Source organism: Pan paniscus, chromosome 7 (assembly GCF_029289425.2).
Source record: "Pan paniscus chromosome 7, NHGRI_mPanPan1-v2.0_pri, whole genome shotgun sequence".
NCBI lineage: Eukaryota > Metazoa > Chordata > Mammalia > Primates > Hominidae > Pan > Pan paniscus.
Genome location: NC_073256.2, coordinates 16682455 through 16708185, shown reverse-complemented (window position 1 = coordinate 16708185; position 25731 = coordinate 16682455). Strand labels below are relative to the sequence as shown.

The window sequence follows — 25731 nt, the reverse complement described above, 5'->3', positions numbered from 1 at the left end:
GTTCACATATGGGCTAATTGGCACTGCTAACTCCTGCTAGCCTGTATGAGAATTCCATTTCATGACCTAAAGAAGAAACTTTTAAAAATTCAAAATAGACCAACAGTGCCGAAATGAGACAGGCACAGTGAGAACAGGGGAGACGTTAGAGACCAGAGCAGGACCCCACATGCTGGCAACAAAAGGGAAACCAAGCCGTTGATTTTTGATTGGGTGGAAGATGGTGAAGATGAATCGTCCCCTACTTAACCGACCGACCAGGGTCTTCCAGCCTCTGTGCCATCGGCGTCTGGGGCTGTTCGGGCACTGCAGGATGCTTGGGGTGTCCGTGGTCTCTGCACTTGGAAGCCTGGCGCCCACCCTTCCCCTGACCTCTCCCTGTATTGACCAAGGTGTCTCCCAACATTGCCGAATGTCTCCTAGGGGGTGGTGGAAGGTGGAAATTGCCCTGGGTGAGACCCACTGAACTGGAGATGGAACGGGACTCTTGTATGTTAGCACCAAAAAAGCAATTATTTTTTTCATGAGCAGAAGAAAATAAACGCAAGCCCCTCACTGCTAACAAGAGTAGCCCCCACTTTACTTTTTCTCCACTTTGCTTCTTGAGCCTGTGCCTCGCACCCACAATCCAAGGGGTTGGACTCTGGACAAGCCTGTGGGTGTCGAGGGGAAAGGTGCCTTCTGGGTCACCCTGATTCTTGCACCATGGCATTTGAGCCTGCCTCCAGCACTGTGTCCAAAGACCCTGTCCCAGAGGCCCAGCAGGGCAGGACAGAGACTGGGGGCCAACGGCACACACAGGTGCCTCCTCCGCATCGCAGCCCTGCCCCACCCCAGCGCCCTCCACGCACCCCCGCCTCCACCACAGAGCTCTAGGCTTTTGTCATCGATGGTCAAGCATCATTCTAGAAGCCTGCAAAATGGCCCCGTCTCTTGTTTATCCTTGGAAAAGGCGGTTCTGCCACCCTTGGCCATGGGCCATCTACACAGGGTGCCCGCTTAGAACCAGAATGTACAGAACCCTCTGGATCTCAGAGGCTGCCGGCTCTTTGGGACTGGAGGGCAGCTTTCCAGCCAGCAAGCCGGGATTTGTCACCACCGTTTACAATACGCAGGAGGGAAGAGCCCCCGGCTGGCACCAGGGCACGGATTCCTGTGGGCAGCTTTTGTTTGGTTTCTGCTTCCAGCCCTTTTGTTTGTTTGCTGCGTGTCCAGGCCGGGCTCCAGGCCGTGCGGTTATCGGCCCTGGCTGAGCCTACAGCTTTCCAGGGCCTGTCTCACTGCCCCTTTACTCTGTAATTCCAACCCTGTCATCCGGACTCGGGTCAATTCTGGTAATGAGGGCGGCCACGTGCCACAGAGCCAGGCTGCTCCACCCAGCAGGAGGGCAGCTCCTACCGCCCCTGGCCAAGTAGCCCGTGGCAAGACTCCCACACACGGAGCCGTGGTGTCCTCGTCTGCAAGACAGGAGTGAATGACACCTCGCATCACTAGGGCCGTGCTCAGAAATGCACTGATCACGGGGAAGGGGCTGCAGTGGCCAGCGCACCCAAGGGGACACGTGCCTTGCGTCGTCCCTGTCACCCTCACTCTGCAGATGGAGGAGGCAGCTCGTAGCTCTGATTTGACAGCTGACAGAAAACCAAAGAGCATGGACTTTCCCATTCCTGCCCTAGCTCTGCCACTTTCTAACCAGGAGCCCAGAACTTGGTGCATTTTTGTTAGAAACAGCAGAAGCCATCGGACACAGGCCCGGGAGGTCAGGTAGGCACCGGGGGACCCCTGGGAGCATGATGGTGTTTTCAGCCACCAGAGGCCTCCGCGTCCACAGCAGCACACGTGCGTCCCTCCCCACAGCAGCTGGGAATGCTGAGTTCACTGCCCTGCTCCAACGGTCAGTTCTTCTCAAGGCCCCTTGAAACAGCAGACGGGAGCAGGGAGCTGACGGAGCCACCGGCTTCCCACCCGAGTGTGCACTGCTCAAACAGGGCCGCAGGGGCCTGGCGGGGAGCACCGTTTCCTGCCCAATACCAATCTGACTGGTACTGGGCTGGTCTTCCCAGGAAATTATGCCAAATTGAAGGAGCCACAAGGCTGTCTGTTGCTGGCAGGCTGGACGCTCGGTGGGGTCTTAGCAAGGCCAGGCTTGGTGCCAGGGAGCCCACGATGCTGAGCTGGGGGGCCACACATGACCCCACCGCAGTGGCCCTTGTGTTCCTACACCCATTGCACAAACCGACTCTGGCCCACAGCCCCAGACAGACCACTCTGCTCACCCCGGGGTCGGGGGCTTTCTCTCTGGGGGGCATTAACGCAGACACAAAGACACAGGCTTTTGCTCATCCTCCTTCCAACTGAAAGGATGACTGCGTGCCCTGTGTGCAGCTGTTGTGTGCGGAGGCGTGTCCTCCACAGCTTCCCACAGGGCCTTCCTCGCATAGGACGAGACAGCCAGGGCCGCAGTTCATGCAGCAAGGACACGAGTGTCCCCATGCTCCCCCAGGGGCCGCACTGCTGTGGGTGGGGCAGTGCGATGGACACGGCCAGAGCCACCTGCTTCCTGCATTTTACTTCATTTTCTGAACCTGCTCGGTGCTGTCCCTAAGGTATCGTGTCCACCCCAGCCTGCAACTCACCCATCTCATGACAGCATTCCACGGGCTGCTTAGCTCAGAGTCGGCATCTGTTCTGGGCTGCAGGTTCATATCCCCCCAAATTAATATGCCAAGGCCCTAATTCCCAGTGTGATGGCCTCTGGGAGGGGATGAGGTCACCAGGGTGGGGCCCTCACGATGGGATCGTGTCTTTGTAAGAGAACTTGCTTCCTCTCCCCCATGGGAGGACATGTTGAGAAGGTGGCTGGCTGCAGGCCAGGAAGGAGCCCTCCCGACGACCCAGCCGTGCCGGCACCGGGATCTGACTTAGCCTCCAGCACAGGGAGAAATCAACGTGGTGAGGCTGCCCAGTCTATGGTGGTTTGTTCTGCAGCCCGCGCAGAGACAGTGGCCTCTGTGTGGATCCTGGCGCCCAATTTTGACTGGGCCTAGTACCACCCAAGCTCCATTTTTCAAACGGGAGATAACTGAGAGCCTGGCTCCGCAGCTCTGTGGGCTGTGCTGTTACAGCAACATCTCAGCATAGTCATACCTGCATCACCATGAGGCCGGGCAAGGCGCCCATGCTGCATAAGTGGCTCAGCAGGCTTTTCCCTGCTCTTGGCCCCATTCAAAACTGCCAGCCTTAGAGGCTCCCCAGAAATGAGTTGGAGCAGTCTTCCCATGTGTAGTGCATGCTGGGTCCAAACTCCAGAGGTCCCCTAGTCACTGCTCCCCAGAATGGCATGGAGCGTGGGGTATGGTTTGCCCTTTACCTCATAGGGTGTATCAGGGCATGCTCAGATGCTGAAACCCCAGAAGCTTCAATGATGTGGCAGGCCTCCGATATCTCCCAGCCTGAGGCAGACACCTGCATTCCTAGGTCACCTGGGTTCTCCCAGGTCCAGGCAGCATGAGATCATCGACACAGTAGTGACCCTGTAGCCTTATAGTAAAGCCAGGGTTGACAGCACAGTGGGCAAGGCAGTAAGTGTACTGCAGTCCTCGCCAAGTCAACGCAAACTGTCTTCTCTCCATGGATAGGGTGTGGAGAAGAGTGCAGTTGCTGAATCGGCAGCTGTGCTGATCTGTTCTGGTAAAGACGCTATTTGTCACAGCAGCTGTGACTGGAGAGACTACCTGGTCACGCTGCAGGACCCCACCGCCGACTTCCATCACAGCCTGGTGTCTGCAGTGCCCAGTTCCATGAATTACATGGGCATTGCTGGGCACTGGATTTCACCATTCTTTGAGCCTCTGACAGTGGCTCTGATCTCTGCGATTCCTCCAGGAAGGCAGGATGGATTTACTAATTTGGTAGGAATGGGGAGGGGTGTTCAGAGCCTTCCAATTGATGGTCCCTAATTCAGTGGCTCTGACTTCACAGGTTAAGGAACCAGTGATGGTTTCTGCCAGCTGCCAGCTCTGTCCATCCCAATTATACACCTGGAGACCCATAGGCCCTTGTGGGACGGACATGGGCCTAACTCTACACGCCATGTGCCTTTCATAAGACCCCTCTACAGCCCAAGGTGCCACTCTGCTTGTCTGCTCAGCGGCGACTCAGAGCCTGGACAGTTTCCAAGGTCTGCTCTTTCCCGTTACCACTGTAGTCTTCCCAGCACACGCATGCAGGTCCCTTTGGGGAAGCATCGACCAAAGGGACCTGCAGCCTACGTTTGGGGTCCTTCCTCAGGTGAACCTGACTCCCCCTTCAGTCAGTGAGCTCCGAGCCTGTGAGCTGACTCAGGTGTGGGACTTGCACCATGACCTGCAGGTTTTCGTTCATTGCTGAGCAATGCCTCTTGGTGCCTTCCTGTCTCCGTTCGGGCTGCTGTGATGAAACACCAAGCCTGGCCACGCCTCAGAGGACAGGGGCCCCATCAGGAGGTGAGATCGTGGTGCCAGCCAGGCTCCTTGTTGATCAAGTTACCGAGGGTCTACCCAGCAGATGGGGGCCCGGAAGCTGGGGCAGACGCAGCCATTTGGCCCTGGGCTCCCAAGTGTCCTGCTGTCACTGGGTTAATCCCTGTCCAGGAAGAGCCCAGGGCTCTGCAGAGGAGAGGGGGGAATAAACCAGCAGTGGCCACCCCAAAGGGATGCTTTTTCTCTCTTGTCCCATCCCCAGGGCCTAAGACAGACCTTGGCCTCACCTCTGACACTCATCAGGTGCTCAGTAGAAGCTTGTTGCTTAGCGAACGCACTTGCCTGTAAGCACGGCTTCATTTGTTGGTGATATGCTTGTTTTCCTCATTCACTGTAAGCCTGTGAAAGCAGAACCCGTGTCCTGGCATAGCGGGAGTTCTTTGTAGCCCACGTTGTCCAACCTCTTCCTCCCTCAAAGCCCTCCCGCGTCTGCCTCTCTCAGGATCTCTGGAAGTCTCTCTTCTCTAGGAGGGCAGAGGGAGGTAAGGAGTCAGTTACACAGACCCCACTCTGTCCATGTCCCGCACCATCCATCGTGTGGAAAGATTTCTGTCCCAGCAAGTTAAGTTTACACATCCATTTCATCTCTCCATGTAAGGTGTTGGCCCTGCTCTGGTAAAACACCCATAATAGGAACATTTTACAGGAAATTCATTCTACTCATGACATAACTCAAAATGGAATGGCCAAGTATAGGCTGGGCATGACTGTGAAGTCAGAACCACTGAATTAGGAACATCAATTGGAAGGCTCTGAACGCCCCTCCCCTTTTCTACCAAATTAGTAAATCCATCCTGCCTTCCTGGAAGAATCGCAGAGATCAGAGCTGCCATCAGATGCTTGAAGGGTGGCAAAATTCTGCCAACCAACTCCTGGCTCACACTAGGAAACTTAGCACTTTGGGAGGCTCAGACACGAGGACTGCTTGAGGTCAGGAGTTTGACACTAGCCTGGACAACATAGCGAGACCCCATCTCTACAAAATGTTAAAAAGAAAAAAAGAGTTAGGTGTGGTTGTGTGCATCTGCAGTCCTAGCTACTCAGGAGACTGAGGTGGGAGAACTGCTTGAAACTGGGAGGTTGAGACTGCAGTGACTGTGGGAGCCCAAGGGGTTATGGTGAGCCATGATCACACCCCTGCACTGCAACCTGTGCGACAGAGGGAGCCTTTGTCTCTTCAAACAAATAAAGAACATGTACATGAGTTGCTTGAAAGATTCCCAGCGCCTACTTCCAATTCAGAGCGCTGTGCTCCACGCAGTTGGGTGCGTTGCTGGGGTTCAGACACGGAGTCTCCCCAAAGCAGCAAGTGGTGATGCAGCTAGGAACGGGCAGGCCAAGCCCCCCAAGCCCCCCGAGGTTGATGTCCCTTTCCACTTGACACAGAAAAGAGGCAACTCATCCTACTGCATTTTAAAATAAAAATACTTTATTGATGAAGTCAGACAGCAGCTAACAGTTTGAGAAGCTTGGGAAGAAATCACTTTCACATGGGGGATATATGCAACCTAGAACATATTTGGCTAAGTCATAAAATTAACATTTTTAGTCATCTGTAAAGTGCTGAGACATTTATTTCTGGTGACTGCCTGTGTTAGGATTTTTTTCTTGTTATCCGTCCAGTAAGTGAAACATTGAAATACACGTTCAGCAGGATGGCGCTCACTAAGTATGCACCTTGACATGATGGTGTGCACTCATTATGCACATCCTCACGCGGGGCTGGCTCTGCAACTGCAGAATAGAAACTGATGCGTTCTGCAGAGGAGGCGTCTGCACAACAGACAGGCTGGCCCGAGGTCACGCCTCTTGGCCTGGGTCCCGCTCAGTGACAGCAGCCAGCATGGCCTAGCACCAGGAGTCATTCGGAGTGTGCGTGCTAAAGCAGACACAGCATTCCAGGTCAACAGGGGCAAGAAGCCGCACGAAGGAACTAAGCAAGACTTCTCTGCCTATCTCCTCTAATACTAAAGCACACACTTTTCTCCTGTGGATAGTCACTCTATTTATACGAGAAGGGAGGAATAATTTGGTGTTGATGCTTGAGTCCAAATGTTGATAGGCACTGAGCATTTTGGTTCAAAGCAAACATTATTTGTGAAATGCTACAGATAATATATTGACTGAAACATTAACTGTTAATTTTTTAATAGAAAAATGCAATATAAAAATATTACTTTGTTAAAATATACAGTACACACATTATACCACTTTGGAAAACCCAGCTCACTTCTGAAAGCAAATCATGCTAACTGGACTGGTAGGTGTTACCTGGCTTTTAAAACTGTTAACAAATTTTACTCTGAAATTCAAAAATATAGAATATAAATAAAAGTCGTGAATCTGAATCAGGTAAAACTTTTAAGAATTGTTAATAAATGCCTGCACTACTGAATACATATATTTTCTCATAAATTTTTAGTCTGCAAATTCTCTAATATGATACAATAGGTCTGACGCTGATGAAGTTTAACATTTAGTATTTATATATGGACTACAGCAGTCAAAAAGAATGTGGTATTTTCCCAGAACTGCACTCAATTACTCGAAAATTGCATCAGTCTTCTGCCTTCGTGAGAAGTGCTTGTAATTACTTCTGCTGCACAGAAGAGAAGGAAGGAATTGGCAGGGACACCACCATTACGCTATTGCACATTTCTCCCCCAAATACTGTTTTTAATTTATTCCCAACCAGTGTAGACACAGCTTAACCACTCAGGCTGTAGGATTAGCTGAGAAGTCACCCTTGATTGCAAATTCTGACAGCAGAAGGCGGCCGTCCTGCTTATATATTCAGCAGAGGGATCTGCCAGACCATGACGGTCGGCGCCAGCTCTTCCTGGTGGGGCTGCCGGGCCTTCCTGTGCACCCGGCGGTGGCCCTGCCCTCCACAGACCACCAGCGCGGAGCTGGCCTTGGCTTTCTTGGCCCGGCGTGCTTTGCTTCTCAGCGAGACAGGATCCTTCAGGAGGTCATAGATGGTGCTGTCCTCTGATCTGTGCTCTAGAGAGCTGGAGCCATGAGACAAGCTCAGGGACCCAGATGAGGAGGACAGGTCGCTTTTCTGAGTCATCGATCCCAGCGAATCTCCCAACCAGATGGCTGCGTCAGGGTCGCCCTGGCTCAGAGATGAACCAGCTCCTTCACTCGGAAGTGCGTCCTTCTGGTCTTCGTCCTGAGGCTCGGGGCCGGGAGCCAGGCTGTCCCTGGATTTGTCCTTGTCTTTCTCGTGCAGAGCCGTGGCCAGGACGATGAATTTCACAGGACTGTTGTGTGCATGGTAGGAGACCATGCCTCTTCCTGAAAAGGGAAACAGTTCAACAGCTGTCTTTTAAAATAGGCAAAATTTGAGACAAGGAAGCAAAAAGTGCAGGGCTTAACCCCAACGCATTCCTCCATGCCCAAATAACGAAGCCTGTAAGTAATTTGCATACTTGAATAATAAGCTACGATGAAAATATCTGGATTATATTCTTCCGCGTTTTTACTTAATGTGAAAAAGGCTTTAAAAATGATTTTCTAAAATAGAAAGTTGTGTTTTCCTCAGCACTATTTCAGTTCTAATACTCCTACTGTATTTTCAAAGTAATAAAATAGTCATTTTTCCAATCTGCATAAAATACCTTCTTACTTACCCTATGGAAATATCCCAAATTTTCCTAAGTCTTGATTAGAAATATTAACGCCTGAAATGTGTTGGTTTGGGAATGAAATGACTAAACTACCGGCTGCCTGCCATTTTTCATTACAAAAACGTTCTGGGGTTCAGAAAAATTTAACTCTACAGTTTGATTAAAATTAGGACTTTCAGTTTTCAGGTGATGTGATTCAAATTTTAAAGTCACGATCGTATCAGAAACACCTGCAGGTCTTCTTAAAGCCACACACAGCCCCGCAACCCCCACACTGATTCTGTAAGCATCACGGGGGCCTGGCGTGTCTTCTGGATGCTTTGTGGGTGACATGACATAACGACAGGGGCACGTGTCCTTTCCCCAAGTGCTTTCAGATGAAACAGGCCCCAGCCCTCACCATCATCCTACTCTGGCCAAGGCAGATGACATCACTGAATCTTCCACCGTGGTGAGAGTCCATTTCCCAAAGGGGAGAGTGGCAAAGTGAAGTCTGCAGGGAGCAGGAGCTGGGGGGACTGTGCAGGGACAGGGCTGCTCATCACCTGGCGAAGCACACACCTGTGTTCCCTGCACACCAGCGATGCTGCCCCTGGGCATGCCCCCAGAAGGAGCTTCTGCCCATGTCAGCAGAGCCAGCCACACAAATATACAGAGGCTTGATGTGTAATGCAAATGGGTAGCACCTAGCTACCATCCAAAGAAACACAGTGAGTGCACGTCCTTTCAGGAAGCACGTGGCTACCCATCCAGAGAAACAGTAAGAGTGCACCTCCTTCCAGGATGCACCTGGCTATCCATCCAGAGAAACTGTGAGAGTGCACCTCCTTTCAGGGAGCACCTAGCTACCCATCCAGAGAAACTGTGAGAGTGCACCTCCTTTCAGGATGCTCCTAGCTACCCATCCAGAGAAACAGTGAGAGTGCACCTCCTTTCAGGGAGCACCTGGCTACCCATCCAGAGAAACTGTGAGAGTGCACCTCCTTTCAGGATGCTCCTAGCTACCCATCCAGGGAAACACTGAGAGTGCACCTCCTTCCAGGATGCACCTAGCTACCCATCCAGAGAAACAGTGAGAGTGCACCTCCTTCCAGGATGCACCTGGCTACCCATCCAGAGAAACAGTGAGAGTGCACCTCCTTTCAGGGAGCACCTGGCTACCCATCCAGAGAAACTGTGAGAGTGCACCTCCTTTCAGGAAGCACCTGGCTACCCATCCAGAGAAACAGTGAGAGTGCACCTCCTTTCAGGATGCTCCTAGCTACCCATCCAGAGAAACTGTGAGATTGCACCTCCTGTCAGGATGCTCCTAGCTACCCATCCAGAGAAACTGTGAGAGTGCACCTCCTTTCAGGATGCTCCTAGCTACCCATCCAGAGAAACTGTGAGAGTGCACCTCCTTTCAGGATGCACCTAGCTACCCATCCAGAGAAACTGTGAGAGTGCACCTCCTTCCAGGATGCACCTAGCTACCCATCCAGAGAAACAGTGAGAGTGCACCTCCTTTCAGGATGCTCCTAGCCACCCATCCAGAGAAACAGTGAGAGTGCACCTCCTTTCAGGGAGCACCTGGCTATCCATCCAGAGAAACTGTGAGAGTGCACCTCCTTTCAGGATGCTCCTAGCTACCTATCCAGAGAAACAGTGAGAGTGCACCTCCTTTCAGGGAGCACCTAGCTACCCATCCAGAGAAACAGTGAGAGTGCACCTCCTTTCAGGGAGCACCTCGCTACCCATCCAGAGAAACTGTGAGAGTGCACCTCCTTTCCGGAAGCACCTAGCTACCCATCCAGAGAAACTGTGAAAGTGCACCTCCTTTCAGGAAGCACGTGGCTACCCATCCAGAGAAACTGTAAGAGTGCACCTCCTTTCAGGATGCACCTAGCTACCCATCCAGAGAAACAGTGAGAGTGCACCTCCTTTCAGGATGCTCCTAGCTACCCATCCAGAGAAACTGTGAGAGTGCACCTCCTTTCAGGATGCTCCTAGCTACCTATCCAGAGAAACAGTGAGACTGCACCTCCTTTCAGGGAGCACCTCGCTACCCATCCAGAGAAACTGTGAGAGTGCACCTCCTTTCAGGATGCACCTAGCTACCCATCCAGAGAAACAGTGAGAGTGCACCTCCTTTCAGGGAGCACCTCGCTACCCATCCAGAGAAACTGTGAGAGTGCACCTCCTTTGAGGATGCTCCTAGCTACCCATCCAGAGAAACTGTGAGAGTGCACCTCCTTTCAGGATGCTCCTAGCTACCCATCCAGAGAAACTGTGAGAGTGCACCTCCTTTCAGGGAGCACCTGGCTACCCATCCAGAGAAACAGTGAGAGTGCACCTCCTTTCAGGATGCTCCTAGCTACCCATCCAGAGAAACTGTGAGAGTGCACCTCCTTTCAGGAAGCACCTGGCTACCCATCCAGAGAAACAGTGAGAGTGCACCTCCTTTCAGGATGCTCCTAGCTACCCATCCAGAGAAACTGTGAGAGTGCACCTCCTTTCAGGATGCTCCTAGCTACCCATCCAGAGAAACAGTGAGAGTGCACCTCCTTTCAGGGAGCACCTGGCTACCCATCCAGAGAAACTGTGAGAGTGCACCTCCTTTCAGGATGCTCCTAGCTACCCATCCAGGGAAACAGTGAGAGTGCACCTCCTTCCAGGATGCACCTAGCTACCCATCCAGAGAAACAGTGAGAGTGCACCTCCTTCCAGGATGCACCTGGCTACCCATCCAGAGAAACAGTGAGAGTGCACCTCCTTTCAGGGAGCACCTGGCTACCCATCCAGAGAAACTGTGAGAGTGTACCTCCTTTCAGGATGCTCCTAGCTACCCATCCAGAGAAACTGTGAGATTGCACCTCCTTTCAGGATGCTCCTAGCTACCCATCCAGAGAAACTGTGAGAGTGCACCTCCTTTCAGGATGCTCCTAGCTACCCATCCAGAGAAACTGTGAGAGTGCACCTCCTTTCAGGAGGCACCTAGCTACCCATCCAGAGAAACTGTGAGAGTGCACCTCCTTCCAGGATGCACCTAGCTACCCATCCAGAGAAACAGTGAGAGTGCACCTCCTTTCAGGATGCTCCTAGCCACCCATCCAGAGAAACAGTGAGAGTGCACCTCCTTTCAGGGAGCACCTGGCTATCCATCCAGAGAAACTGTGAGAGTGCACCTCCTTTCAGGATGCTCCTAGCTACCTATCCAGAGAAACAGTGAGAGTGCACCTCCTTTCAGGGAGCACCTAGCTACCCATCCAGAGAAACTGTGAGAGTGCACCTCCTTTCAGGGAGCACCTCGCTACCCATCCAGAGAAACTGTGAGAGTGCACCTCCTTTCCGGAAGCACCTAGCTACCCATCCAGAGAAACTGTGAGAGTGCACCTCCTTTCAGGAAGCACGTGGCTACCCATCCAGAGAAACTGTGAGAGTGCACCTCCTTTCAGGATGCTCCTAGCTACCCATCCAGAGAAACAGTGAGAGTGCACCTCCTTTCAGGATGCTCCTAGCTACCCATCCAGAGAAACTGTGAGAGTGCACCTCCTTTCAGGATGCACCTAGCTACCCATCCAGAGAAACAGTGAGAGTGCACCTCCTTTCAGGGAGCACCTCGCTACCCATCCAGAGAAACTGTGAGAGTGCACCTCCTTTCAGGATGCTCCTAGCTACCCATCCAGAGAAACTGTGAGAGTGCACCTCCTTTCAGGATGCTCCTAGCTACCCATCCAGAGAAACTGTGAGAGTGCACCTCCTTTCAGGGAGCACGTGGCTACCCATCCAGAGAAACAGTGAGAGTGCACCTCCTTTCAGGATGCTCCTAGCTACCCATCCAGAGAAACTGTGAGAGTGCACCTCCTTTCAGGAAGCACCTGGCTACCCATCCAGAGAAACAGTGAGAGTGCACCTCCTTTCAGGATGCTCCTAGCTACCCATCCAGAGAAACTGTGAGAGTGCACCTCCTTTCAGGATGCTCCTAGCTACCCATCCAGAGAAACTGTGAGAGTGCACCTCCTTTCAGGGAGCACCTCGCTACCCATCCAGAGAAACTGTGAGAGTGCACCTCCTTTCCGGAAGCACCTCGCTACCCATCCAGAGAAACTGTGAGAGTGCACCTCCTTTCAGGAAGCACGTGGCTACCCATCCAGAGAAACTGTGAGAGTGCACCTCCTTTCAGGATGCACCTAGCTACCCATCCAGAGAAACAGTGAGAGTGCACCTCCTTTCAGGATGCTCCTAGCTACCCATCCAGAGAAACTGTGAGAGTGCACCTCCTTTCAGGATGCTCCTAGCTACCTATCCAGAGAAACAGTGAGAGTGCACCTCCTTTCAGGGAGCACCTAGCTACCCATCCAGAGAAACAGTGAGAGTGCACCTCCTTTCAGGATGCACCTAGCTACCCATCCAGGGAAACAGTGAGAGTGCACCTCCTTTCAGGGAGCACCTCGCTACCCATCCAGAGAAACAGTGAGAGTGCACCTCCTTTCAGGATGCTCCTAGCTACCTATCCAGAGAAACAGTGAGAGTGCACCTCCTTTCAGGGAGCACCTAGCTACCCATCCAGAGAAACAGTGAGAGTGCACCTCCTTTCAGGGAGCACCTCGCTACCCATCCAGAGAAACTGTGAGAGTGCACCTCCTTTCCGGAAGCACCTAGCTACCCATCCAGAGAAACTGTGAGAGTGCACCTCCTTTCAGGAAGCACGTGGCTACCCATCCAGAGAAACTGTGAGAGTGCACCTCCTTTCAGGATGCACCTAGCTACCCATCCAGAGAAACAGTGAGAGTGCACCTCCTTTCAGGATGCTCCTAGCTACCCATCCAGAGAAACTGTGAGAGTGCACCTCCTTTCAGGATGCTCCTAGCTACCTATCCAGAGAAACAGTGAGACTGCACCTCCTTTCAGGGAGCACCTCGCTACCCATCCAGAGAAACTGTGAGAGTGCACCTCCTTTCAGGATGCACCTAGCTACCCATCCAGAGAAAGAGTGAGAGTGCACCTCCTTTCAGGGAGCACCTCGCTACCCATCCAGAGAAACTGTGAGAGTGCACCTCCTTTCAGGATGCTCCTAGCTACCCATCCAGAGAAACTGTGAGAGTGCACCTCCTTTCAGGATGCTCCTAGCTACCCATCCAGAGAAACTGTGAGAGTGCACCTCCTTTCAGGGAGCACCTGGCTACCCATCCAGAGAAACAGTGAGAGTGCACCTCCTTTCAGGATGCTCCTAGCTACCCATCCAGAGAAACTGTGAGAGTGCACCTCCTTTCAGGAAGCACCTGGCTACCCATCCAGAGAAACAGTGAGAGTGCACCTCCTTTCAGGATGCTCCTAGCTACCCATCCAGAGAAACTGTGAGAGTGCACCTCCTTTCAGGATGCTCCTAGCTACCCATCCAGAGAAACAGTGAGAGTGCACCTCCTTTCAGGGAGCACCTGGCTACCCATCCAGAGAAACTGTGAGAGTGCACCTCCTTTCAGGATGCTCCTAGCTACCCATCCAGGGAAACAGTGAGAGTGCACCTCCTTCCAGGATGCACCTAGCTACCCATCCAGAGAAACAGTGAGAGTGCACCTCCTTTCAGGATGCTCCTAGCCACCCATCCAGAGAAACAGTGAGAGTGCACCTCCTTTCAGGGAGCACCTGGCTATCCATCCAGAGAAACTGTGAGAGTGCACCTCCTTTCAGGATGCTCCTAGCTACCTATCCAGAGAAACAGTGAGAGTGCACCTCCTTTCAGGGAGCACCTAGCTACCCATCCAGAGAAACTGTGAGAGTGCACCTCCTTTCCGGAAGCACCTAGCTACCCATCCAGAGAAACTGTGAGAGTGCACCTCCTTTCAGGAAGCACGTGGCTACCCATCCAGAGAAACTGTGAGAGTGCACCTCCTTTCAGGATGCACCTAGCTACCCATCCAGAGAAACAGTGAGAGTGCACCTCCTTTCAGGATGCTCCTAGCTACCCATCCAGAGAAACTGTGAGAGTGCACCTCCTTTCAGGATGCTCCTAGCTACCTATCCAGAGAAACAGTGAGACTGCACCTCCTTTCAGGGAGCACCTCGCTACCCATCCAGAGAAACTGTGAGAGTGCACCTCCTTTCAGGATGCACCTAGCTACCCATCCAGAGAAACAGTGAGAGTGCACCTCCTTTCAGGGAGCACCTCGCTACCCATCCAGAGAAACTGTGAGAGTGCACCTCCTTTCAGGATGCTCCTAGCTACCCATCCAGAGAAACTGTGAGAGTGCACCTCCTTTCAGGATGCTCCTAGCTACCCATCCAGAGAAACTGTGAGAGTGCACCTCCTTTCAGGGAGCACGTGGCTACCCATCCAGAGAAACAGTGAGAGTGCACCTCCTTTCAGGATGCTCCTAGCTACCCATCCAGAGAAACTGTGAGAGTGCACCTCCTTTCAGGAAGCACCTGGCTACCCATCCAGAGAAACAGTGAGAGTGCACCTCCTTTCAGGATGCTCCTAGCTACCCATCCAGAGAAACTGTGAGAGTGCACCTCCTTTCAGGATGCTCCTAGCTACCCATCCAGAGAAACTGTGAGAGTGCACCTCCTTTCAGGGAGCACCTCGCTACCCATCCAGAGAAACTGTGAGAGTGCACCTCCTTTCCGGAAGCACCTCGCTACCCATCCAGAGAAACTGTGAGAGTGCACCTCCTTTCAGGAAGCACGTGGCTACCCATCCAGAGAAACTGTGAGAGTGCACCTCCTTTCAGGATGCACCTAGCTACCCATCCAGAGAAACAGTGAGAGTGCACCTCCTTTCAGGATGCTCCTAGCTACCCATCCAGAGAAACTGTGAGAGTGCACCTCCTTTCAGGATGCTCCTAGCTACCTATCCAGAGAAACAGTGAGAGTGCACCTCCTTTCAGGGAGCACCTAGCTACCCATCCAGAGAAACAGTGAGAGTGCACCTCCTTTCAGGATGCACCTAGCTACCCATCCAGGGAAACAGTGAGAGTGCACCTCCTTTCAGGGAGCACCTCGCTACCCATCCAGAGAAACAGTGAGAGTGCACCTCCTTTCAGGATGCACCTAGCTACCTATCCAGAGAAACTGTGAGAGTGCACCTCCTTCCAGGATGCTCCTAGCTACCCATCCAGAGAAACTGTGAGAGTGCACCTCCTTTCAGGGAGCACCTAGCCACCCATCCAGAGAAACTGTGAGAGTGCACCTCCTTCCAGGAAGCACCTAGCTACCCATCCAGAGAAACTGTGAGAGTGCACCTCCTTTCAGGGAGCACCTCGCTACCCATCCAGAGAAACAGTGAGAGTGCACCTCCTTTCAGGATGCTCCTAGCTACCCATCCAGAGAAACAGTGAGAGTGCACCTCCTTTCAGGGAGCACCTCGCTACCCATCCAGAGAAACTGTGAGAGTGCACCTCCTTTCAGGATGCTCCTAGCTACCCATCCAGAGAAACTGTGAGAGTTCACCTCCTTTCAGGATGCTCCTAGCTACCCATCCAGAGAAACTGTGAGAGTGCACCTCCTTTCAGGGAGCACCTGGCTACCCATCCAGAGAAACTGTGAGAGTGCACCTCCTTTCAGGATGCACCTAGCTACCCATCCAGAGAAACAGTGAGAATGCACCTCCTTTCAGGATGCACCTAGCTGCCCATCCAGAGAAACTGTGAGAGTGCACCTCCTTTCAGGGAGCACCTGGCTACCCATCCAGGGAAACAGTGAGAGTGCACCTCCTTTCAGGATGCTCCTAGCTACCCATCCAGAGAAACAGTGAGAGTGCACCTCCTTTCAGGATGCTCCTAGCTACCCATCCAGAGAAACAGTGAGAGTGCACCTCCTTTCAGGATGCTCCTAGCTACCCATCCAGAGAAACAGTGAGAGTGCACCTCCTTTCAGGGAGCACCTGGCTACCCATCCAGGGAAACAGTGAGAGTGCACCTCCTTTCAGGGAGCACCTGGCTACCCATCCAGAGAAACTGTGAGAGTGCACCTCCTTTCAGGATGCACCTGGCTGTCCTCCAGAGGAACAGTGAGAGTGCACCTCCTTTTAGGGAGCACCTGGCTATCCATCCAGAGGCAATGAGGGCACCTCCTTTCAGAGGCAGGCTGCAGGCAGGGAGAGGAAAGCACTATAGCTGTGGCACCAGCAGGGACTGACCCCAGCAAGGCTGAGAGAAAAAGCAACAGAGGCTGCTTGCACCATGGGACAGCTACGGAAAATGCAAAAACCGTAAAGGTGAAAAGAACCCTTTAAGATACAAATTGGTACAACTACAGAGGAGGACCAAAAGAATAATTGACGTAAAACTCAGCATCATCATTTCCTAGGGTGTGAGCGGAGAGGGCTGAGGCTGAGAAGGGGCAGCTGAGGCTCAGTGTGTGAGTCACAGCCCCTTCTGAGCTGGGCACAGGCAGGTGGCCTATTCTCATTACCATTTAAACTGTGAAACTGTGCGTTATGCACAATTCTATGTATTTACGGCTGAGTGTCACTTATCTGAAATTCTTGGGACCACAAGTGTTTTGGATTTTTTTTTTTAATGTTGGAATATTTGCATTGCACTTGCCGGTTGAGCATCCCAAATCTGAAATCCAAAATCTGAATTCCTCCAATGAGCAGTGCCTTTCAGCATCACGTCGACACAGAATCTGGAGCATCTGAGGCCAAGGCAGGCGAATCACTTGAGGTCAGGAGTTCGAGACCAGCCTGGTCAACATAATGAAACCCCACCTCTACTAAAAATACAAAAATTAGCCAGGCATGGTGGCTGGTGCCCAGCTACTAGGGAGGCGGAGGCAGGAGAATAGCTTGAACCTGGCAGGCAGAGGGTGCAGTGAGCCGAGACTGTGCCACTGGACTCCGTCCTGGGTGCCAGAGTGAGACTCTGTCTCAAAAAGAAAAAAAAAAAAAAATTGGAGTATTTTGCATTTTGTTTTTGGATTTGGGGTCCTCAACATGTACAATCCCATAGATCATAATAAAAACATAAATTAGGAAATGAATGGCGAAACTAGAATTCCTTAACCCTCGTGGGTGGACCTGCCAAAATCTGAGTGCACGGAAGCCACCGTCAGGTTGGCCTGGGAGGAAATCACAGAAATGGAGCCCGTAGGAACACTTCTGCTCCACAGGCTTCCTGCAAAGCATTTTCTCTGTTAGTATTTCCCCCTGGCTGACATCGTAACCCACATAGAATCTAAGGCTGTGGTTTACTGAACTTAACAGGACAAGGAGTTTTCCGCGTCACTGCAGGCTCTGCACACACCACTTCTGCTGGCTGTGTTCTACCCATTACCGGCAATGCCACCATTTTATTAAATGGCCCAATCCCTCATTACGAACTGCGGGTCACCTCCTGTTTTGTGCTGTTAAAAATTAAATGCTGTCGCAAATGTCTTTTTGCATCATACTTTGTTCCTAGCTTAGGCTGTTTCCTGGGCCAATTCCCTGGATTGGGAATCCTGATTCCAGGCACACAAGCATGTTTTAAGGCCTCCAATCCCTAACGGGACTGTGCTTTCCAGAAAGGCCATGTGTTCCAGCCTGAGCTCTTACTGACATTGCAATAGCACAATGGAGCCTTTCGGATCCCCGGCTTCCTTCTTCACAACATAAAATACAGAAAGGAACGATGGAGATCCCGACTTCCTTCTTCACAACATAAAATACAGAAAGGAATGACGGAGATCCCGGCTTCCTTCTTCACAATATAAAACACAGAAAGGAATGATGGAAACTAATTCTGGCAGTAAACAGAATATAAAAACATAAGATTCTCCTTGGATTACTAAGGTAATAAACGGAAAAAATATAAATTGATTATTCCAATTAAACAGTCTATTAAGTCATTATAATACACTGAAAAAGCACAGATAATATGAATTGTTTAAAGAATCCTAGGATGTTAAATCACACTACACACTGCTATGCTCCACGAGCCTGCAAGACAGGATGCAGCCACCCAGACTGCAGGTGCCACTCACCGGTCACTTTGGGAATCCCTTGCAGACGTGGGACCGGCAGGGCCACGAGGACTCCCAGGCTGGTGCCGACCATCAGCAATCCGTGGCAGACGAGCAGGCTCGTCACCGACAGCCGCTGGTGCCCTGGGCGGAAAGACACGAGTGGCTTCGGGTCTGGTTTGTGTAGCAGAGTTGGTGGGGCGGTGAGGGGGTGCTGGAAACCCCACAGGCCTGTCGTGCCACCACCAAATCCGCCAGGGGCAGGATGTGGCACAGGAGTTCCCAAACCCGAGCACCAGGCTCCCTCAACCACATGAGCAAGACAAGGGTCTTGGGGGCATACCCTGCACCTGCACCTGAACAGAACAGGCCAGATGTCTGGCTGGGTCTCCTGGGCTGTCGTCTGCATGGCTCTGCTTGGCCGTTTCAGCCGTGAATCAAGCCCCTGGATGAATCTGTCTAAACCTTTTGCTTCTGGGCCGTGTAGCACGTGAGCTTGTGAGCCCCCGACATACACAGCGGCCTGTGGTTCTTTGGGAGCACAGAGACCCCTTTACAAGTGAGGAGAGGTCTCTTAATGGGCGCGGCTGGACTCGAGTAACCGGCCCTCAGCCGCACTTGGACCCTAGAGGGGAACTGAAAGGCCTCTCCAGGGCTCTGCGTGAAGAACAACATCGTCACACAGCCTCAGCGCTGGACACAGCAGGGAAACATCACGGTGGATGGTGGGGTCAGAAGGGCCTTTGAGGCTCTTTGTTAGTTTGGTTTTGATTTGCTTTACAGCCAAGGATCTGAAGCCCAGAGAAACTAAACAATTTGCTCCAGCAGTGACAAGGCTAGAAAGTGGCTGCAAAACAATGTGGGAGACGCGTGGCCTATTCCAAGACCCTGCCTCACTGCAGTTTCAGGAAGACCCCGCCTCACGGCGGCTACAGGGAAGACCCCGCCTCACCGGGGTTACAGGGAAGACCCTGCATCACTGGGGTTACAGGGAAGACCCCGCCACCTAACGACAGTTACAGGGAAGACCCCGCCTCACGGTGGTTAAAGGGAAGACCCCGCCTCACCGTGGCTACAGGGAAGACCCCGCCTCACGGTGGTTACAGGGTGGGAGATGCATGGCCTGTTCCAAGACCCCACCTCACTGCAGTTACAGGATGGGAGACAAATCACCTGCTCCAAAGACCCCACCTCACAGTGGTTACAGGAAGACCCCACCTCACTGCAGTTACAGGATGGGAGACAAATCACCTGCTCCAAAGACCCCGCCTCATGGCAGTTACAGGGTGGGAGACATATCACCTGCTCCAAAGACCCCGCCTCACTGTGGTTTCAGGGTGGGTCTGGACTGTCACATCATTCCACCACAACTCTGAGACAATCGTCAGCATAGCGGCCTTCAAACACAGAAAAGATAATCCCCAGTGCTTCTCTGTTTAGCCCCAAAGCTGAGGAGAACAGTAGGCCCATTTAGCTTGCTCCTGAGAAGTGATGGTGAACACTTAAAAAGTTTGATTCTTTTCTGTAGATATAAAAGCTATTTTAAATATCCCTGCATTTGACCCAAAGTTCTCTCTGATGAAGATCATGAAAAACAACCTCACACCAGAGCCAAAGACTCCGTATGGACAGAGGTCAAACAGCCTCCCCCAAAACAAAAAGCCCTCACTACAGAAAAAGAAAGACATTTGGTTCTATTTCTAAATGCCAATTCATATTATTTTTAAAAGCTCAATAATATGCATGTCCCAGGAATTCTGAATGTTTGCCTGGTCGGCGTGACTTGGTCAGGGCGATAGTGAATCCACAGCGCTGTCCTGTACGTAAGCCGGTGCTGTTACTTTCTAAAGCTAATGAAAAGCACGGCAGCAGCTTCAAAGCTGATACGCAGGGTACGCGATTCCCAGCTGCTCCGAAGTGCTGACTGCTCTACAACACGGGGAGCAGCCCGGGGTGCAGCCACAAAGGGAGTGTGGATGATCTTTCTAGAGCAGCAGTTTGACTCAACAGTAAGTATTTTAAGCATGAAATATGATTGTCTTATGAGAGAGAATACCGGTGTGCATATGAGCTCAGCATCAAACCTGAACCCGACCTCCCCGGCCCTCCGTGTGGCACTAGGATGGGAAGCAGCCCCGCTGTGGGAGCAGGGATGTGAGATACTGGGAAGGGGAGAAGCCCCACCTGCGTGCCGGGCAAGGCTGCGGCTGCCTGACTGAAACGATGGCCCGGCTTCTGGAAGGGCTCCTGTAATGCTGGCCAAAGCTTGCATTTAATAAAAAGGGTAGGCCGGGCGCAGTGGCTCATGCCTGTAATCCCAGCACTTTGGGAGGCCGAGGTGGGTGGATCCCCTGAGGCCAGGAGTTCGAGACCAGCCTGGCCAACATAGTGAAACCCCATCCCTACTAAAAATACAAAAAAAAAAAAAAACCTAAAAAACAAAACAAAAAAATACAAAAAAACTAGCTGGGCGTGGTGGTAGGCACCTGTAATCCCAACTACTCAGGAGCTGAGGCAGGAGTATTGCTTGAACCCGGGAGGCAGAGGTTGCAGTGAGCCAAGATCGCACCATTGCACTCCAGCCTGGGCAAAAGGAGTGAAACTCCGTTTCAAATAAATAAATAAATAAATAAAAAGGGTAAAAGCAGGTAGAAACCCGATATGAATGTTTTTAACTGGTTTCAAAGTACCCAGGAACTACGTAAAAGAGTTAAGTTCCAGAGAGTGGTTTTCCATTGCATTTTCCAAGCAGTCTGCCAATCAACATCTTTAATTTTACATGTGAAAGCTGACGGCCACAGTCACGAGGTCATGCGGTCATTTTCCAATTCCAGAGGCTGCGGTGAGTGCCGCTATCCAGGCGTCCCGTGCCCGTCCGGAAGCACCAACAGTGACCTAGAACAGGACAGCAGGGCGTGTCCCAGATGGGGCTGGGTCCCGGGAGCTGGAGCCCACGTGAGGTCCGCTGGCGAGGTGGGAGGCAGGGGCAGCTGAGGTGGTGAACGGTGATGCAGCTGTACAGTGAGGTTGGTAAATGGGTTACACGTGTGAAGTGGGACTGACTGCACTTGAGCGGCTGCTGGATGGTGACTCCGTGGGGAGTCACCAGGGCCTTCTGCAGGTAGCCACAGAGGCAGACGCATCTCCCGCCCTGGAGGTTGGGAGAAGCTGGGGGTGTAAACAACACCATCCAGGTTCATTCAAATAACCTCAGAAACAGAACAGTGAGTAGAAGAAGCAATACGTCCCCCAAGTATGGGAGGGAATGCTACCAGGGGGATTCGCCCTCTGCTCTTCCCAGCCTGGAACATAAAACAAAGGACAGGCCAGGGCCACACCGGCCACCGAGAAAGGCTGTGGCTCCCAAGTCCTCAGTCTCGTTCGTTAACTCACCATCTTGAGTCCGGTTTCATTTACTGAATTCCCTTACGGTGTCCATGGTCTTCAGAAAAGTTACACTTTTTTTTTTTTTTTAATGGAAATTTTGGCCATTTTATTTGGTCACATAGTTCCTGGAGGCTCTGTATTCGCTCGATGGAGACTCAGAAAGGCGCAATTTACCATGTGTCTCAGCACCTTTCCATCAAAAATATCCTCCTTTGAACATGCGGGACAGAGCAGGAAACATCTGCCTGGTGATGTAACCTACTGCAACTGCTCACAACCTAAAAGCTGAGGCGCCGTGAACTCACTCGCTGTAAACTCTACTCCTTTATAACTTAGAAAGGTAACGACCGCTCTAACGAATGTGTATGTTAATCACAGACCTTCATCAACTGTTAGTCTGTGTTGAATCTGATGTAGCTTATGTGAAAGAACGTGAGCTAAATGGTTTTCAGAACTGAATTCCAAATAGAAGGAGAAAAGCCAGGGCCTTAGCTACAGATTCACGGATTCCCCAGGGGCCAGCGTGCTGAGACCCTGAGGAAGGAAGGAGGTTTCATCACGTTGTGTGAACTCACACAAAAGGCATGAGTTATAATACAGTTTGTTTTTTTCAAATTTTGTTGTTTCGGCTTGGCAAGTCTTCATTTGCAGAAGCTACCTGACTTTTATATTCCAGCAATAGCACAAAAAGATAATTTTATGTCTTGTTGCCACACACACACACACACATGAAAACCCATTTGAGCATCGTCATGAATACGACTCTAGAATGAAGGTTTTGTGTGTGTGCGAACAGAGCACAGAGGACATGTGTGGGCCTCCAGGAACCATCTTGGACGATAAGGAGGAGAAGAACCCAGGAGCAGTGACAGCCCGGCGACCTCAGCATCCGCGCACGTCAGCACGGTATGAGCATGCCCCCACCGGAATGTCTAAATACAGCATGAAATGCAATAATGCTTATTTCTATGAAATATATGAAATATTGGCTGAAAGGCAAAGACGACTAGACAGAGGAGACGAGATGAAAGGACTCTCTGGAGGAAAGGACTCTCTGGCCTACTCATTCCCTCTGAGTCACAAAATGCAATGAAAATCAGAACCATCTCAGTCTATGCCGCACTGAGGATCTTACAGAGAATCACTGTCAGAAGCATCACAAACAAAACTGAACTTCTGGTGTCACCGAGGTTGCCTCTAACCCGTGTACCTTTCTCCTACTGACAAGGCCACGGTGGCAGCAGACCACAGCCTGGGAGCCGAGAACTGAATGTGGGTAAAGCAGTCAGTGTCCCCCAGAAATCAGTGAAGCTGGAGCTATTTCCAACTTAGTACCGAAATGCCGGAGAAACCTGCCAACTAGAGGCACGGCGCTCCATCTGGACAGACACATGTGTTTGCTTTCATGCGGGTCTAAAATGCAGACCTGACTATGTTGTGTAGGAATAAGTAAAGACCCACGATTCAGGGGCCCCCGGAGCAGGGGGCTGAGAGCACGCACTGTGGCCGTGGAGAGCCAGCCCAGGATGTTGGAGGGGCCCGGGAGAGTGGGCGCCAGGGGATGGTGGCTCTGCAGAGCCCCATGCATCTGCTGCCAAGTGAGAGGCTTGTGGTGGGCTTGGGATGGATCCATCATCGGCCGCCTGGAAACTATGAGCTGAAGGGTGAAAAGTCCCAAGGAAGGCTCAGCGCCCAGCCACAGACAACTTCATCATCCAAAACACGCAACACAGGCAGCTGCGATTTAGCCAGAACCTGCGACCTGCGCAGCCGGCAAGGGGTCTGCATTCTGTTTCTGGGTGGGTGCAGGACTGTGTTGGGTGCTCTATGCTTGGAGAGAAGCAGGATAATTCCATCTTTCTCTTCTACAGGAGAGGTCAAAGACAGTATCTAAAACAAAACATCAAGAACCTGCCATACAGGAGTGGCTTTCGAGCAGCAGCAGTAGGGAGGCAGGCGGGACAGGCAGCTGACAGCAGGGTGGGGTATGGGGACAGTCGGGGGGGCCGGGGCGGGTGCTGACAGTGGGTGGGGTGCTGGGATGAGAGGGTGGGTGCTGACTGCGGGGTTGGGTGTGAGGATGGGGGGCAGGGTTGGGTGCTGACAGTGGGTGGGGTGCTGGGATGGGGGTGGGGCTGTGGGTCCCCAGAGCGCAGGCTTTCCTATCCTGCTTTGCTTTTCATAGCCTGGGCGTGAGTGCTGTTGGGTTTTATTAAATCGTGTGCAAGGGTTATTTTATTAAGAAATCAAATTCAAAATACAAACTCCACTCACACTTGCAAGAGCCTTCCCTTGATTAGGAGTTTCTTTCTGATCCTAACCGGAGACAGATAAACACTAAGGATCCTGCAGGGCCGCTGCATTTCCATGGCTGCTCTCGGAACTCTGGAACCAGGGTAACCGTGGGCTGCTTCTCCCCGGAGGGAGGTCTGCGCTGCAGGGCAGCTGGGGCAGGATTTGGAGGCTCGGGTGCTGGAGCCCACAGGAGGTCGAGTGGAGAGGTTTTTCTCATAACACCCTCCTCACCTCCCCTTGTGTACAGAACTTTGAACACGTGGACACTCACTGCCGCGTGAGAGCGTGCTTTGGCAATTACGGATGTGACTTGGTTTTGTCCCAACAAGGACAGCCTATTCCGCAGCAAACATTTGCTCTAGCAGTGAGTGCTCCAAAGAAAACACAAGGTCCGCAGCAGAGCGTCTGCTTTCTGAGCCACAGGGACTTAACCATTTTGGTTCTCTAAATATAAACCTGCATGTTACATAAACCTCCTTTTCTCACTAAGAGAAATCTCCTGTAGTATTTTAACAATGGCTTGTACAGTTAGCCCCTGAGAAAAGAACGGCTATCATGGACCCACCGTGCACCGAATATATTCACCCTCCCATCTCCAGTGGGAGTGCGGCGGGGACACGGAGGCCCCGAGGAACATCCTCAACACCTCCTCGTCCTCCTCATCCTCCCCTTGTCAAAGGACGGCCTCACACCCGTTCTAGAACCAGATCCCTAATCATTGTGGTTTTTTTCAACGTATCATAAATGGCCCGTCATGGACTGAATGTTTGTGTCTCCCCAGATTTCGATGTTGAAGCCCTGCCCGCAGTGGGATGGTGCGAGGAGGCGGGGCTTTGGGGAGGTGATTAGGGTTAGATGAGCTCATGAGGATAGGGTCCCCATGATGGGATTAGCACCCTTACAGGAAGCGGAGGAGACCCCAGGGCTCTTGCTCCACCACATGAGGCCCCAGCCAGAAGGCACCAACTGCAAAGCAGGAAGCAGATCCTCCCAGAAACCGGCCCTGCAGGCACCGTGCTCCCCAGCATGCTGCCTCCAGAATGCAGAGGGGCAGCCTCTCTGGCTTGTAAGCCTGCCCGTCTGTGGCGTGTGTCACAGCAGCCGAAGCGCTCGGAGGCAGAGCCCTTACTTCATGCCTTCCCCTTAAAACTGCAAACATCTTCCAATACCCACCAGCAGGCAAAGAACCAAAACAGCCCTTCCACAGACCCCACCGCGGCCTCCGGTTACCCGTGAAAGAAGCCGGTTGGGCCCCCTCCTGATTTCTTTCCTCCATCCTGTTGTAGGATGGTCTTCCCAAAACTCAATGTGTAATGGCCTTCTCCCCTGCCCAGAAACTTCAGTGACACCCACCAGCAACAGGGCATTCACAAACATACGCCTCTGTTGGCCTCTCCCCAACAGCCCTCCCAGCCAAAGGGAGGCCTCCTTTTCTGTGTTCTTCAGCCTCAGGTCCTGGCTTCCCCAGGGTCTTGTTGCACCGACGATGAGAAATCGTCTCCCACCCACTCTGACCTACAGAAATGGCACTGCTACGCGGCTCATCCCAGCACGCAGCTCCTCCCAGCATGCAGCTTCTTCAGGACCTCTGTGCCCTGCACCGGGAAGCGCTAAAGTAGGCTGACCATGCTCCGCACTCCCACGTCTTTCCCTGGGCCCTGTCCCGCCCCATTACCTGGCAGCATGTTGTGAACAGTGTCCTGCACTGGGAAGCGCTAAGGTGGGCTGACGGCGCTCCGCACCCCCCACGTCCGTCCCCGGTTGCTGTCCCATCCCTGGGCCCTGTCCCGTCCCCTTACCTGGCAGCATGTTGTGAACAGGGGTGGCGATGTTGATGTCCTGCAGGTGCTTGAGAGTTTCCGTGTGAAAAAGGCGGAGCGTGGACCCTGAGGTGAAGGCAATCCAGATCCCGACGCCGGACACGGCCATGTGGGAGATCACCATGCCTTCCTCCTGGTGGGCCTCCAGCTGACCCT

The 25731-nt window shown here is 52.3% G+C and overlaps 1 protein-coding gene across 9 annotated transcripts in view; it reads right to left on the bottom strand.

The window, feature by feature from the left end:
* Nucleotides 1–5927: 5927 nt before the first annotated feature.
* ARHGEF10 (Rho guanine nucleotide exchange factor 10) overlaps nucleotides 5928–25731 on the bottom strand; it is a 159794-nt gene continuing 139990 nt past the window's right edge. For all 9 annotated transcript variants that reach the window (XM_034965566.3, XM_055107279.2, XM_063606632.1 and 6 more), the window contains 3 exons: nucleotides 25555–25729; nucleotides 18095–18217; nucleotides 5928–7820 (listed from right to left, as the gene is read on the bottom strand). In XM_034965566.3, the coding sequence (XP_034821457.1) occupies nucleotides 7306–7820; nucleotides 18095–18217; nucleotides 25555–25729 (813 nt within the window). In that variant the 3' untranslated portion in view covers nucleotides 5928–7305. The remainder of the gene's footprint in view (nucleotides 7821–18094; nucleotides 18218–25554; nucleotides 25730–25731) is intronic.